The 16,672-nt window shown below is 42.0% G+C and overlaps 1 protein-coding gene across 1 annotated transcript in view; it reads left to right on the forward strand.

Annotated features, from left to right (window-relative positions):
• The first annotated feature begins 4,719 nt into the window (after window positions 1-4,719).
• Window positions 4,720-16,672, forward strand: part of LOC116365781 (gastrula zinc finger protein XlCGF26.1-like) — a 31,586-nt gene continuing 19,633 nt past the window's right edge. Inside the window, exons 1-2 of the mRNA XM_031818193.1 lie at window positions 4,720-4,817; window positions 10,169-10,414. Of these exons, the coding sequence (XP_031674053.1) occupies window positions 10,207-10,414 (208 nt within the window). The 5' untranslated portion in view covers window positions 4,720-4,817; window positions 10,169-10,206. The remainder of the gene's footprint in view (window positions 4,818-10,168; window positions 10,415-16,672) is intronic.

Here is a 16,672-nt window from a genome sequence, read left to right on the forward strand (position 1 = left end):
TCAAATAAACCATTTATAACAGAATTTTAGTTAGTCCAACATAATGCTAGAGCTTTGCTTTCAGCATCTTGGAGTGAATCCTTACCACCGCTGCACCTGGCTATCAGCCACAGGAGCCTCGTCTGGCAGCTAATTCGCCCTCATTTACTGCCTTTTTAAAAAACATATCTGATATGGCTGACTTGCTTAAACAAATATGGTTTCTACTGACTCCTTGTGGATTTGTGTAAGTCGATAAGAACCGCCTAGTTAAATAAATGTTAGATAACAATAAAATATGTACATGCTAAAATCACCACTGTAAAGCACACAGGGTGTTCTCTCCTTAGGCTCACCTTCCTTTCTGCATCAGACTCCAGCCTCATGTCTGGGGTGGAACATCTACTTCTGAATGTACCATGGTTAGATTCATCATGACATCTCAGATTGAACTCTTTGCAAACAGCAACAGTCTCGTTACAAAGAAGACATACTGGTTTGAAATTGGATAAGTACGATGAATATGGGTGATCAAATCCAATTTTATGTCATGCGCCGAATACAACAGGTGTAGACATTACAGTGAAATGCTTACTTACAAGCCCTTAACCAACAATGCAGTTTTAAGAAGAAAAATAATAAATAAAAGTAACAAATGATTAAAGAGCAGTAAAATAACAATAGCGAGGCTATATGCAGGGGGTACTGGTACAGAGTCAATGTGCGGGGGCACTTGACTGTCATTCCCAGTCAAGGTAATTGAGGTAATATGTACATGTAGGTGGCGTTATTAAAGTGACTATGCATAGATGATAACAGAGAGTAGCAGCAGCATAAAATAAGGGGCGGGCAATGCAAATAGTCTGGGTAGCCATTTGATTAGCTGTTCAGGAGTCTTATGACTTGGGATTGAAGCTGTTTAGAAGCCTCTTGGACCTAGACTTGGCGCTCCGGTACTGCTTGCCGTGCGGTAGCAGAGAGAACAGTCTATGACTTGGGTGGCTGGAGTATGTGGTGGAAAATCGTCTTAGAAATATAACACTTACAAGAACTTATGAATTCAATAAAGGCTTTTAATACAAAATATCATAAGCCGTGCTGGTCCACGGAACAGCCAACTTCCCTGAGCACTGGCTCTGCTTTTATACACATACAGCATATGAGTCCATCCCACATGCAAATGAAGTTACTTTCCTCAGTCCATCTGCCACCATTACCTTTAGTTTAAAACCTGTTAAGGCTAGGGCAGAATACTGCCCCCATTGGTGAAATGCGTGCCCATAGTAAACAGAAAAAAAATCTGTAAAAAATTGCTAATATATGCATATAATATATATTATTGAATAGAAAACACTCTAAAGCTTCTAAAACCGTTTACATTATGTCTGTAAGTAAAGCAGAACTCTCAGGGCACTCATTCTCCCAAACTCTCTCTTGTCATCCAAAAAGTTGGCCCAACTTTGACGTCATCGCCCCCACCCTTCCCAAGCACCTACAGTCCTGGGAACAGTTCCTATGCCTTCAGCGCGGTGTCCGCTTTCAATGGGGCTTCTCATTGTGTGAATCGCGCGTTCACGAGAGTAATGACGGGCCGAAACCTTTCGGTCGCGCGAGAAAACAGGTTACTCTGACGCGCATTCTGTCTTTCTTCCAAGATTGTTTAAACGATGCGTGTGTTTCTCTTTGTCCTGAGAATTGCGGTGAAGCTATATAGCATGCTAACGCTGTGTTCTGAACCAAGTTTGACAAGTTTAGTCGACATATAATATGTAATTTCAACGTTTTGGTGCGAACTAACTTTACTTTTTGGCTGCATTTCAACCGAAATATGTCGTGTTTGATAACCGAAAGACACAGACTTCAAAACTAAAGCTGTTTTGGTAAGTATAAACCCTTCCAGGTCTTCTGATGGAAGAACAGCAAAGGTAAGGGAACATTTATGTGTTAAATTTGGGTTTCTGTGGAGGAGCCAAAATGCTAATTCCTGAGCGCCGACTCACATTATAGCCTAGTGAACGAAATCTGTAAAGTTAAAAATAAATGTAACACAGCTGTTTTATTAAGAAGAAGTGTATCTTTCTAAGTATATGTAGAACATGTATATTTAGTCAACGTTTATGATGTGTATTTCTGTTATCTGGCAGAGTTACCATAATTTCTCCAGGCATTGTTGTAGCATTTTTTAGCCATGACCTTCTATGTAAACCGTGATTTATGGATATAATTAGCATATTATTGAAAAAAACATAAATGTACTGTATAACATGTCCTATTCCTGTCATCTGATGAAGATTTTCAAAAGGTTAGTGAATTATTTTACTTTTAATCCTGCTTTTGTGATTGCATCTATTGTTCTACAAAATGGCTATGTAAATTAGCCTATCTTTGGTGGTGGTTTGACATAAATATGTGCTATGTTTTCGCCGTAAAACATTTTAGAAATCTGACTTGGTGGCTAGATGAACAAGGTGTTTATCTTTCATTTGAGCTATTGGACTTGTTAATGTGTGGAGGTTAAATATTTCTAAGAATATTTTTTGCGTTCTGTGTGCTACTGTGTCAGTTGAGCAGTGGGGGGAGGTGCCCTAGCGGGACGTGTGGTGCCAAGTTTAATTAAGCTTCCTGTTTGTTCACGCCCAATAACGCCCATATCTGCTTTCGGTTAGGTTATAATGGTGGCGGGACCCTTTCATGTCCTAAAAATAATATATGTCCAGCTGTCCTATGGGCCTATGTCTTTGGCCTTTGTTATTATGTTTAGCTTGGTGTGCTCTTTGGTATGTTGCCCTTATTAGGACTACTAGATTGTGTGTCCATGGATATGAATAGTGACAGTGGAGCACATGGATGTCATGGAGTCTATTTGGTCATTACCAAATAGGCTATAATTTCATCAAATTATGTTAATTTTGAAATTGTTTTAATTATGTGTATTTAGGGTACATTGTATGCTAGCTGTTCAACTGGAGTTAGCATGCTAGAATCCCTGCTATTTATGACCAAATGTCGTAAAATTGTTATTCCCACCACGTCATTACTACCACATAATGAACTGTGATGGTAAGGACAGAATCTGGTGGTAATGACTAAATGTTTTAGTTCATACATTTTTACTTGCTGTAAGACCTGAGAAGACAAACAAATGACATATATGATCATGGTTCAGTTGAAATTGAACACTAAATAAGACCATTACATGATGTATTATGTTAGGATGGTTGAGTGATTTTGATGTCTATTCATGTGACTTACTATGGTTATTACTGGGTTCGGGTTAAATATCAACATTTAGACATGACAACTCACTACCGAGTTACTGGGTTATTACAGGCTGGCTAAACCGCTCGCGTCGCCTGCGCGCACCCCGCTAAAGCGGGAGTTAATGTCATGTATGCTGAGAAAACATAGGAACAATGATTACATTAACAGGATGTAGAGATGATGTAATCTAGTGTATTTGTTGCTTCTGGGCAAAACAACATGCCAATGATTACATTAAGTTAATGTACATGACTACATTAGCTGAGGTCATAATTACATTTGTTACATCTGGACATACTAATTACAAGAGTAAGCGGAGAGAAAATGGTAGCAAAAATGACCAACATATGAAACATGGAGTATACAAACATGAGCTATATTTGGATCAAAACAGACGGACAATTTTGGGCGAAATAAAGTCCATGATGGATGGACCTGACCTTGCTTGACTCCTTGCTGTCCCCAGTCCATCTGACCGTGCTGCTGCTCCAGTTTCAACTGTTCTGCCTTATTATTATACGACCATGCTGGTCATTTATGAACATTTGAACATCTTGGCCATGTTCTGTTATAATCTCCACCTGTGCTTCTACACCTGCATTGCTTGCTGTTTGGGTTTTTAGGCTGGGTTTCTGTACAGCACTTTGAGATATCAGCTGATGTAAGAAGGGCTATATAAATACATTTGATTTGATTTGACCTGATATAGCTGAAAATGGCAAAGCCAGTGAGAAATTCCCATTTAACCTGTAGATGTTGGCTTTTTACAATGCAGGATTCTACATGCAGGAGTTAGTCGGTAGCGTGGTGTGTCTGGTTTTGGGTAGGGAAATATGGCGAAGCCGAAGTGCTGTTCGAGTCTGGTGGCTCCAAGTTGAGTAAAATTGGTAAGAATGAATTGAATGGAAGACGGAGACGACGAAAAATTGAGCAATTGGCCAAAAGTTGTAAATGAACATCGGTTTCTTATGGAGTGCGATTCATCAACAATTATGTATTGTTGGGAGATCATTTGAGGTCAGGAAGATGGTAAAGGAGGCATTAGGAAAGGTAGGGTCAGTCAGAGTGACCAGTAGTGGTTTTGATTTCATGCGTCTCAGAAGAGCAGAAGGAGAGAGCATTGTTTTTTGGAGCAGGGCACCGATAAAATGTGTTATATCTGGAGTTTCGTTGGAAGAGTGAACAGTGTCTGCCTACTCATGTGATGCTGCGATATGTAAGATACGCAGTGAGAGCGATTGTGAATAAACCACTGCAGTTATGAAATTGATAAAATAATGGCCATGTTTCAAGTGTGTACCGACGGAATATTTTTGGTATTTATTAGGATCCCCATTAGCCGCTGCAAAAGTATCAAAATTGTAAACTTCTCTCATTGACTTGTCAAACCCAGGCTTGGTCCGCTTCACATGCGTTCTCTGAAGTCTCGCGTTGTTTGCGTCTCTGGGTTTAGAAACTGGTAGTGGGGGAACAGGAAATTCCACGCAGGCGCACATCATTCTTCACAACAAAGGACACGCCAGAATTGTGCAGTCGAGACCACAACTTCTGTGTACGTTTCAAATGTATTACTACTGGTATGTAATAGCACGTTTTAATATCATGCTAGGTAACAAATACGTCAAGTTATTATCACGTTTGGTAAAAAAAAATGTGCCAAACCGCGTGAGTGAACGTGATCACTTTTAAAAAAAATTAATTTTTACAATTGACATAGATACTCTGGGTTTGTCTGAGTGGATGTATATCATCTCGTCAAGGTAATCTCATTAAGGATCAAATAATTTGTGATTTCTGGGTTCGTTTAACATGTCGTTTTTGGTTTTGTGTAACGTTAAAATTCACGAGCTCGTAAAATGGCGGCTCCCTCTCGGTCTGCATCAACGGACTTCAGTGCAGGCAATGAGGGTGCAGCAGAGAGAGACCATTTTACGGTTGCACTACTGTTTTGGAGATAAATGTAATGATTATCAGTGTTCTACACGTGTACTAATATTGAGACATTCAGTTGTTTCTGTCTGTCTATAAATGTTACTATGGTGTGAACGGAAATAATATTGTTTTTTGATTGAAATAATACAGGGAAGACAAGGTTATTCAGGAAAATAGTACATAGTGCTGCCTGAAACATACTGCAACCGTGTACTACATGTTTTTTGAGTCATTTATGTCAATTCAGAAATCTACTATAGATTAAGTTCTGTAGCCTAATATAAAGTGTATACTTTGTCTGTGAATGAACTCGTGTTTTGTTGTCAATGCTTAGCTTCCAGATCTATTGACAATATCTATTATCTACAGTCAAATATCTACAATATCTATCTATTACAATGGTATTGACATTACAGTTGATCTGGAAGTATTACGCTTTTGGGGCGCTAAAATAAGGGTAATTGTACGGACCAAGGCGATGTACGAGTTTACGTGAGTTTACGTTAGCACCAATACAACCAGCCTGAAAACAATAGCTAGGTTGCCACTTGTTGTTCGCCTATTGAAATTGAATTTCTGTTCATGAAAATAAACAGTTAGCCAGCTACTTAACCCTGTTGCCCAAAGCTTCCGTTATAAGCATCCAACTAGCTTCATCTGGCTAGTGAGGCTCGACCGGACCGGGTTATGTGTTGTGAAGCTAGCCACAATAAGGATTAGCACAAAAGTTGAATTTGCTGTTTTCAAAATAAAGGTATGTCATTGATAGTGATGCAAATGATTACAAATAGTAGAATTATGCCCTACCTTTACTTTGAAGGCTAACTGCAAATTCCACTATTGTGGCTAATCCTTATTGTTGCTAGTTTCACATAGATGGGTCCAACCACCATTAATCAAATAAGAACCGTCTTATAAATTAGGGCTATTTTAGATAATGATATCTAGCTATATAGTTAACTACCTGACTATAGCTACTGAAACAGATTATGCCGGTTTGCGATGTTTTTGGGGAAGAACATTGTTTGCATCCATGAGTTAGCTAGCTTTTTTTATGACCAGCATCAGAGCATACGTATTGATGAATCGTTGACATATGAAATTCGAGTGATTGTGTAATCAATGTGTAATAACTACGTTAAAATATGAACGCGTAATATTATTGTGACGGGCAGTCATATTCAGGTCCTGATTGGTCAACAAGCTTGTTTTTTGACACGCAAAGACCCAAACGGCGTTCCATAGAAATCCTGGTTGAGAATGAAACGACGGAACAAATGAACAAGGAAACAGCACAGCAAGTAAGTGAGGAAATAGGTTTTGATTATGTTTTACTGGTAATGGGGACATATGGAAATGCCAACACAATAACTTTTTGGTGTGTTTGTGTAACCTTTTATTTAACTAGGCAAGTCATTTAATAACAAATTCTTATTTACAATGATGGCTTTCCTCGGCCAAACCCGGACGACTCTGGGCCAGTTGTGCGCCGCCCAATCATGGCCGGATGTGATACAGCCAGGATTTGAACCGGGGACTGTAGTGACGCCTCTTGCACTGAGATGCTGTGCCTTAGACTGCTGCGTCCATGTGTGTGTTTGTGTGTGTGTTAACTATTTAACTGTACTAAAATGCATAAAAGGCCGCAAAAAATGTCAATATCGGGTATCGGTAGCTGTTTTTTTGTCAAGGAAAATATCGGAATGGGCAAACAATGTCATATCGGTGCATCACTACTACTGACACTTGCATGGTTTGACACCAGTATTGCCAGCATTTGTTTTATTAACTGGGCTGTCTGCAGTGATCAGAGAGTAGACTAAAGAAGTGAAGTGGACAAACTGCCAGTGTTTTAAAGTTCTATGAAATGAGTCTGTGTCGTTACTAACCCTTGTGATAGTGAGTGGAGGAAAGGTTGCTGGATTGAATCCCCGAGCTGACAAGGTAAAAATGTTATTCTGCCCCTGAGCAAGGCAGTTAAGCCACTGTTCCCGGGGCACCGAAGACGTGAATGTCGATTATGGCAGCCCCCCCCCTCCACCTCTCTGATTCAGAGGGGCTGCATTACTTGCTGTTTGGGGTTTTAGGCTGGGTTTCTGTACAGCACTAAAGATATCAGCGGATGTAAGAAGGGCTATATAAATATATTTGATTTGGGGTAAATGTGGAAGACACGTTTCAGTTGAATGCATTCAGTTGTACAACTGACTAGGTATCCCCTCTCCCATTCAGAAAGTATTTAGACCCCTTGACTTTTCCCACGTTTTGTTACGTTACAGCCTCATTCTAAAAAATAATTAAATAAATAAAAGAGAGGTTTTATTTTTGTTTGAAACCGAGTGATTGTGATCAACTATTTTACAATTCACATAGCTAGAAGCTTTTGGTTTGTCTGAATAAATGTACATAATTTCCTCAATGTAGTTTTAATAAAGAATACAAGTATTTGAGCTTTCTGAGTTTGTTTAGCATGTTATTGGTTTTGTGTAAAATTCACGAGCTGGTAAAATGGAGCTGTCCACTCTGTCTGCTCCAACAGACTTCAGTGCTGGTGCAGAGAGACAATTTCATGGTCACACTCCAGTTTTGAAGCTTAATGTAATGATCATCAGTTTTCTACATGTGCACTAATAGTCAGACACCTTCAGTTGCTTCTATCTTTATCTATAAATGTTCCTATGGTGTGAACGGGAAATACAATTGGTTTTTGATTAAAATAATACAGTGAAGACCAGGTTAACTAAACTTTTACTAAATGTTTTTTTGCCATTTATGTGAATTGGGGAAATCTACTTTAGTTTAAGTGCACTTAGTTTGTGTAGACTAATTTTAAAGTGTGTACTTTGTGATATGAATGAATTAGTGTTTTGTTGTCAATGCTTATGAAATTAGATCAGTGCTTGACTTGGACAGGAGCTCACTGGAGCAGAGAACCGGCACCTCAAATGTCTACTGTTTGAGCTCATGTTCCTGTCAAGGCTTTGGGTAACTGGTGAAAAGGAGTCAGACGCAGGAGAGTTGAGATGCGTGGACAAGGTATTTAATACACGAAAAAACACGGGTATAGAAACAATACCGTGAAATATACCGGTACCACGAATAAACTGGCGTTCATACAAAGCCCGGCAACAAAATACCGGCCATCGGATACGTATGTATGTGTGAAACGGAGGGTTAAATACTGAATCTGTAATGGGGGAATTGAAACCAGGTGTGAAAAAAACAAAGACAAAACAAATGGAAAATGAAAAGTGGACCGCTGCACTTTCTTTACTGTGGTGGGAGTCGGCCAATTACGCACAGCTGAAATGCGGTCACTCTCCATCTCCACCCCTGATGTGGAAATGCGATACCCTACGAAGGAGACGGCCTGCTGGAAGAACAGGCATTTCTCTGCCTTGACGTACAGGTCATGCTCCAACAGTCGTACAAGTACCCTGCGCACCAAGGACACATACTTGGCGCGTGTAGAGGAGTAAATCAGAATGTCATCGATATACACCACTACACCCTGCCCGTGCAGGTTCCTGAAAATCTTGTCAATAAAGGATTGGAAGACTGGTGGAGCATTCATCAACCCGTATGGCATGACAAGGTACTCATAATGGCTTGATGTGGTACTAAACGCCGTCTTCCACTCTTCTCCCTCCCGGATATGTACCAGATTGTAAGCGCTCCTGAGATCCAATTTTGTGAAGAAGTGTTCCCCGTGCATTGACTCGATCGCACTGGCTATGAGAGGCAGCGGGTAAATACCTCACAATGATTTGGTTAATGCCTCAGTAGTCAATACACCTCTATCCTTCTTCTTCACGAAAATAAACTCGAGGAGGCAGGTGAAGTGGAGGGCCGAATGTACCCCTGCCCCAGAGATTCGGAAACATATGTTTCCATAGCCGCCGTCTCCTCTTGCGACAGGAGATTTATCGCACAACCCCCCCCCCCCCCGTGGATGGGGTGGTAATTGAGTCAAATCGGTATATTCAGGGGGGATGCGCACGGTGGAGACCTGGTCTAGGCTTTCCACTGTAGTAGCATCGATGGAAACCCCTAATCACCTGGGTTGACACGAGAGTGTCCCGACGGACGTCCTCGCGCCTGCTGCCTCGACTCCCAGAGGAACCGCCCCAGCACCGACCGGCAGTGTGCCCTCTGCGGCCACAGATGGTGCATGGAATGGCCCCGCCTCCGGTCGCCCTAAGTGCAGCATCTCCCAGCTCCATGGGCGGTGGTGCTGGGGGATGGAATTGACAGACCCCGATCTGGATGTCCGCGGGTAGCCAGCACGTTTTCCAGCCGGATGGACAGGTCCACCAGCTGGTTGAATGTGAGAGTGGTGTCCCTGCATTCCAACTCCCGACGGACGTCCTCGCGCAGACTGCACCGGTAGTGATCGATCAGGGCCCTGTCATTCCATCACAAACTCCTGTGCGCTCCTCGTCCCCTGCCTCAGGTGTACGAGACGTTCCCTCAGGCGGGTGGTCAAAGACTGCCCGGAAGCGGCGGGTGAAATCCCGAAGTGGTCCAACAAGCTTCTTCTTCCCCCACATAAGGCGTTGGCCCACTCCAGGGCCTTCCCTGAGAGGCATGAGACGAGGGCGATACTTAGCCCGGCAACAAAATACCAGCCATCAGATACAGCCATCAACATAGAACTAACACGCACACATACATGTGGGAAACAGAGGGTTAAATATACTGCGCATGTAATGGATCGGCGATGACTAGAAGACCGGTGACGTCGACCGCCGAGCGTCGCCCGAACAAGGAGAGGGATCAACTTCGGCGGAAGTCGTGGCAGTTCCTCTAATAGAATATTAGCTCAACAGTATTGTGGAGCTCCTGTGCCTAAATATAAACAGTACCAGCACCCATTTCAGTCCAAGTCAAGCACTGAATTAGATAATTGAACATATCATATATTTTTAGAGAATAAAGAAAGTGCCAGAACTGTCAAGACAATAACTTTTGTTTCTGTTTCTCATTGTTACTACAGGACTAGAATTAAGTCTGAGGCCAGTAACATCAACAGTAATGACAAACCCAGCCTGCCTCTCTCCTTCCACACTGAGTGCAAACCCACAGTCACTGGGTCCTGATTGTGACAGTGGGGCCCAGTTTGCACTGCAGGATCCAGAGATGGCATCAGTGAAGCTGGAAGACTGCAGTCAAACACTGGAGCTGAATGTCAACATTAAAGATGAAGAAAGGGAGGAGAAGATTGGGAAATCTGTTAATCATGGTAAGAGCAGGTTCTATCTAACTAAGTTTGTTGTTCATTCCAACTTCCCACTGTGTATGAAAAGTTGCAGTAGAGCTGTTTCATGATGAACTGGTTCAATGAGAAGGTAGATGTTATTTCATGCTACTGAGATGTGCATGTTTGACACCAGTATTGCCAGCATTTGTTTAATTAACTGAGCTATCTGGAGTGATCAGAGAGTAGACTAAAGAAGTGAAGTAGACAAACTGCCAGTGTTTTAAAGTTCTATGAAGTGAGTCTGTGTAGTTACTAACCCTTGTTCTAGTGAATGGATGTTGATATGAAATGAGTCTATGTAGTTACTAACTCTTGTGATAGTGAGTGGAGGATGATATGAAATGAGTCTGTGTCGTTACTAACCCTTGTTATAGTGAGTGGAGGATGACAAGCCCCTTTTTTTTAGCTTTCATCTCTTACCCACTTTTAGAATAGTTTTATTCCCCTGTATTGTACAGCCTACTGATATAAATACATATGTCACCCGGTACAGACAGAAGAGGACCGGCCACCCCTTTGAGCCTGGTTCCTCTCTGTTTCCTCCAAGGTTCCTGCTTTCTAGGGAGTTTTTCGTGGCCATTGTGCTTCTACATCTGCATTGCTTGCTCTTTGGGGATTTCGGGTTGGTTTCTGTAAAGAACTTTGTTACAACTTGTGTAAAAGGAGCTTCATAAAATACATTTGATTGACATGTATATCACACCAATTGACTGGTTGTTCTGATATTGTTCACACAGGAGACCATGTTGAGACATTCTCTATATCCAGAGAGCATCAACAGGAAGATCACATAGCAAAGGGGTCTCACCACTGCACACATTGTGAGGAGATTTTCCCATTTCTATCAAAGCTAAAAATACACCTAAAAATACACACAGGAGAAAAGCTTTACTCCTGCTCTGAATGTAGAAAATGCTTTAAAACATCAACTAAACTAAAAGTTCATCAGAGAAAACACACAGGAGAGAAGCCTTACTCCTGCTCTGAATGTGGGGTGAGTTTCTCTCAACTGGGTACCTTAAAACAACATGAACGTATACACACAGGAGAGAAGCCTTACTCCTGCTCTTACTGTGGAAAGAGTTTCTCTCAACCGTGCACCTTACAAAAACATGAACGTATACACACGGGAGAGAAGCCTTACTCCTGCTCTGACTGCGGGGCTTGTTTCTCTCATCGGAACAACTTAAAACGTCATGAACATATGCACACAGGAGAGAAGCCTTACTCCTGCTCTGTCTGTGTAAAATGCTTCAAAACGTCAACTGCGCTAAAAGTTCATCATGGAACACACAGAGCAGAGAAGCCTTTCTTCTGCTCTGACTGTGGAAAGAGTTTCTCTCGTCGGGATACCTTAAAACAACATGAACATATACACACAGGAAAGAAGCCTTACTCCTGCTCTGACTGCGGGGCTTGTTTCTCTCATCGGAACAACTTAAAGCGTCATGAACATATGCACACAGGAGAGAAGCCTTACTCCTGCTCTGACTGTGGAAGGAGTTTCTCTCAACTGGGCTACCTAAAAAGACACGAGCGTTTACACGCAGGAGAGAAGCCTTACTCCTGCTCTGACTGTGGATCGAGTTTTTCTGAATGGGGCACCTTAAAACAACATGAACGTATACACAAAGGAGAGAAGCCTTACTCCTGCTCTGAATGTGGAAAATGCTTCAAAACATCAACATCACTAAAACTTCATCTTAGAACACACACAGGAGAGAAGCCTTACTCCTGCTCTGAATGTGGGGCGAGTTTCTCTCAACTGAGTAACTTAAAACAACATGAACGTATACACACAGGAGAGAAGCCTTACTCCTGCTCTTACTGTGGAAAGAGTTTCTCTCGCCCGTGCACCTTACAAAAACATGAACGTATACACACGAGAGAGAAGCCTTACTCCTGCTATGACTGTGGGGCGAGTTTCTCTCGTCCGGACACCTTAAAACAACATGATTGTATACACACAGGAGAGAAGCCTTACTCCTGCTCTGACTGTGGAAAGAGTTTCCATCAACTGGGTACCTTAAAACAACATGAACGTATACACACAGGAGAGAAGCCTTACTACTGCTCTGACTGTGGAAAGAGTTTCACTTACCTGGGCATCTTAAAACAACATGAACGCATACACACAGGAGAGAAGCCTTACTTCTGCCCTGACTGTGGAAAGAGTTTCCGTCAACTGGGTACCTTAAAACAACATGAACGTATACACACAGGAGAGAAGCCTTACTCCTGCTCTGACTGTGGAAAGAGTTTCACTTACCTGGGCAACTTAAAACAACATGAACGCATACACACAGGAGAGAAGCCTTACTTCTGCCCTGACTGTGGAAAGAGTTTCCATCAACTGGGTACCTTAAAACAACATGAACGTATACACACAGGAGAGAAGCCTTACTCCTGTTCTGACTGTGTAAAATGCTTCAAAACATCAACTGACCTAAAAGTTCACCAGAGAACACACACCGGAGAGAAGCCTTACTCCTGCTCTGACTGTGGAAAGAATTTCTCTCACCTGGGCACCTTAAAACAACATGAACGCATACACACAGGAGAGAAGCCTTACTTCTGCCCTGACTGTGGAAAGAATTTCTCTCACCTGGGCACCTTAAAACAACATGAACGTATACACAAAGGAGAGAAGCCTTACTCCTGCTCTGACTTTGAAAAGAGTTTCTCTCAGGAGTAAGAGAAGCCTTACTCCTGCTCCGACTGTGGAAAGTGTTTCTCTTGAATGTGCCATTTCAAAAGACACCAAGGGAAACACGAGAGGAGCCTTACCACTGATCTGACTGTAGGAAATGTTAAAACACCAGCTGAGCTTAAAAGTCATTAGAGAAAAGACAAAGGAGAGAAGCCTTATTTCCGCTCTCAATGTGGCAAGAGTTTTTCCCAATTGGGCAATGTAAAAACAGACCAACGGATACACACTTCAGAGAAGCCTTATTACTGCACTGACTGTGGGAAGAGGTTCTACAGATTAGGTCATTTAAAAAGACACAAATGTATACATAAAGGACAGGCCTCATCAGTTCTCTCAGACCAGCTAAGATTAGACACTCCACTTAATTCTCATGTCATTAAATAATTGGCAACGTTGAATTTGATCAAATGAAGAAAGTGTAGAACACTATTGTAATCCTATAGTTTCTCACTGTGAGAGAACAATGCATAGGAAAGGGAGCATTATAGAATGTCTCTCTTTACTGACGTGTGCCGTCTACTTTATTCTCTCTCACACCAAAACTGACAAGTTGTGATCACGTGGTTATGCCCATATCTGGTCATCCTGTTCCTGTTCTCACGCCTTGGAGTGAGTGCGACAATATGTATATAATGCCTTTGAAGTTGTCATGATGATTGATGTCTAGTGACCTCTTTGAACTGGGGGGGTGACCATTTCAAAGAGTTTGACCCCCCCACCCCCTGTTTTATTGACCTTAGGGTTGTTGTCTATGAAACACGAATGTCCTGGGGTATTGGGGTTGGCAGACACCTTATAAATAAAGCCCAGAACAAGACATGCGTCCTCAGAACACTAAACAAGATTTTTTAAATCAGCATGGATTTTGTGATCAGTGGCAAAGCTGTGATGACTGTAACAACGGAAGCAGGACCTCGGTTGAAACATCGAGAAAGGGCCAAGTATCAAGCCACAATATACGATGAGCCAAAAAAAGCGGTTTCTAAGTGTGTATAGAACCCAAATACCGCCCGCAACTACGCTGAAAGATCTGATGTCTAATGGACATCAATCGGGGTATCGGTTTGATTACCTGGCCTGTAGAGTGAACCTCTATACGGTAGCCGAAGGAGAAGAATATACAGACCAGACTTTAGGAGTGGACTACGGGCTTGAAGACTGGACGGTTTTTCGCAAGGTTGTGTGTCCTGAACTGAGCCTTATCACCAAGGGGTATAGCTTGTTCAAGGTGCCCCTGACTCCTCAGGAAGAATAATTCACAGGGTGAAAATACAAAGAAAGAATGGACTTCCATGTGGCTACGTGGAGTTCTATTTCGGCAACGAGGAAACCCGCAACCAAAACATTTTGTGATGGTGGGGATTTTAGGTTGCGCATGCTTATTCCTTTTCAAATTTGGGATCTAATGGAATTGAAAATGTTCCAGCTGTTGGACGCTCTCTTTGTACAGAGCCAACAGCGGCAGAGCATTGTTCATGTAAAGAAGTGCATAATATATACGAATCCTGAGGATTATGATTCAAAGGAGCCCCAAGAAGGTACATCCTCAGAAGGGACAGCCTCCGAAGAAAACTAAGTACGCGGTTGCGTTAACCACGCCCTGATACCCAAAGGACTGGTTCAACAATAAAAGGAGTTCCCTTAAAGCCTCCAGTTCTTAATTTCATCATACACCATGGATATTCATACAACATACCAGGACTCCGATACGACATGGGGGCCAGACCCTAAGGACCGTATGCCGGCAGCCCAACATTCTACCCCCCCCCCCCCCCCCCCCTGGCAAGACCCGCGACACCCCCTGCATGTACACAGCCTGAGGACGTGTTTGATGGGATAGTCAGTACTATTTCTGTGGACACCATCAAGGCCTCTGTAGCCACAGAGTGATAGACGTGGTGATTGGAGAATATATAAGAGAGAAATGCATCGGTTGTGAGATCAATCACCCCAGCAAGCGCCGTATATGACCCGCCAAGATACTACTTCTTCAACCAATTTGAGGAGCTGGTGAAAAGACTGTGGTCCTGCAGGTTTATACCATTGCTGGTCAGAGCCCTGGAGTCTATGGGTCTTGTGCCGTCTATCCCCAGAGTTTACTTGGTAACCACGGCATTCCTACATGAACTGAAGGAGGCAATCTACATCCATGATAAACTCAAAGAAATCCGACACACCCTGTTGGACGACAATAAATACCGGGAAGCTGTTGTGGCTGATGTGATGACTTTCTGGCTCAATAAACCCCAAGAGACCTAGTGACATTTTGTGTATACGATGTTAGAGATATTAAATAAATGTCTTCTTTTGAGAGAACTTACAAATGTTATGCATCAGATTATTGAAAATAAAGTGAACAATGTATCGTTCTACACAACACACAGTGCCTGGGTTAATGTAGAGCGTGTGCTGAAAATGGAACAAATCATGAATCATGTTGTGGATGATTCTGAAGAACTAGAAACAACTTTGTCTAAGATTTTACTTGTTTGAAACACCATTTAATTGTAACGTGTATCATATTTGTTGTTTATATGCATATATATCGGACATGTGTGTTTTCAAAGTTCAGCGACACAAGTCTGTAAATCAAAACCAAATATACAGGGTGTTGCATGCTGTGATCGTTGAGAAAACTGGGACATGTATCCTGCAAAGAATCCTGAATTGTCTGTATACGTAATACTTGATGCATGAATAAAATAAAATATTCTATAATGAAAATGAAATGTTGTCGTTATTTGAAAGTGGCTCATTAACGTTATTGTACCTCAGAGAGGTAAGAAGGATGGCGGAGCAGATGTTGAAAAACATTTATTATAATCCCTCTAACCCCGGGTCTTATGGGGGTAAGGAACATTTACAGAGAGCTATAGCCGAAGAAACAGGTAGCCGGTTAATTAAGCGATTCTAAAGTGAATGAGTGGTTATCAGAGCAGGATGCATATACTCTCCATAAACCTGTAAGAAAGGCGGATCTATGTGACATGCAGGTCCTTGCAGATAAAAATGATGGAAATCGCTACATGCTAACGGTTACAGATATTTTCTCTGAAATAGCATTTGTAAGGGGCTTAAATAAGAGCAGGGTCAAAGGCCCGGGTCACCTCTGCCCCATCTTGAAGGATGGAGGAGCCCCCAAGAAAGTGCAGACTGATGGCGGAAAATAATTTTTTAATAATGCTTTTCAGAAACTCATGAAGAAGCACAATATAGTACATTTTGCTACAGGCTTGGATTTGAAAGCTTCAGTTGTTGAACGCTTTAACAGAACTCTGAAGGAGCGGATGTGGCGATATTTTACAGCTCACCACACGCATAGATATATCGATATAGTTCAAGTTTTAGTGAAGGGATACAACAACAGCTGCCATAAGAGTATATGTATGAAGCCCTCCGAGGTCTCTTCTGAAAACTATTTTCAAGTCTTTAAAAATCTGTATGGTTTGTTCCCCCTTTGCCGTAAGAAAAAATATATTTTTAAATTCATAGTTGGGGACTTGGTGCGTATGTCCAAGTTGAGGGGTGTT

This window comes from Oncorhynchus kisutch, unplaced genomic scaffold, assembly GCF_002021735.2.
Source record: "Oncorhynchus kisutch isolate 150728-3 unplaced genomic scaffold, Okis_V2 scaffold1283, whole genome shotgun sequence".
NCBI lineage: Eukaryota > Metazoa > Chordata > Actinopteri > Salmoniformes > Salmonidae > Oncorhynchus > Oncorhynchus kisutch.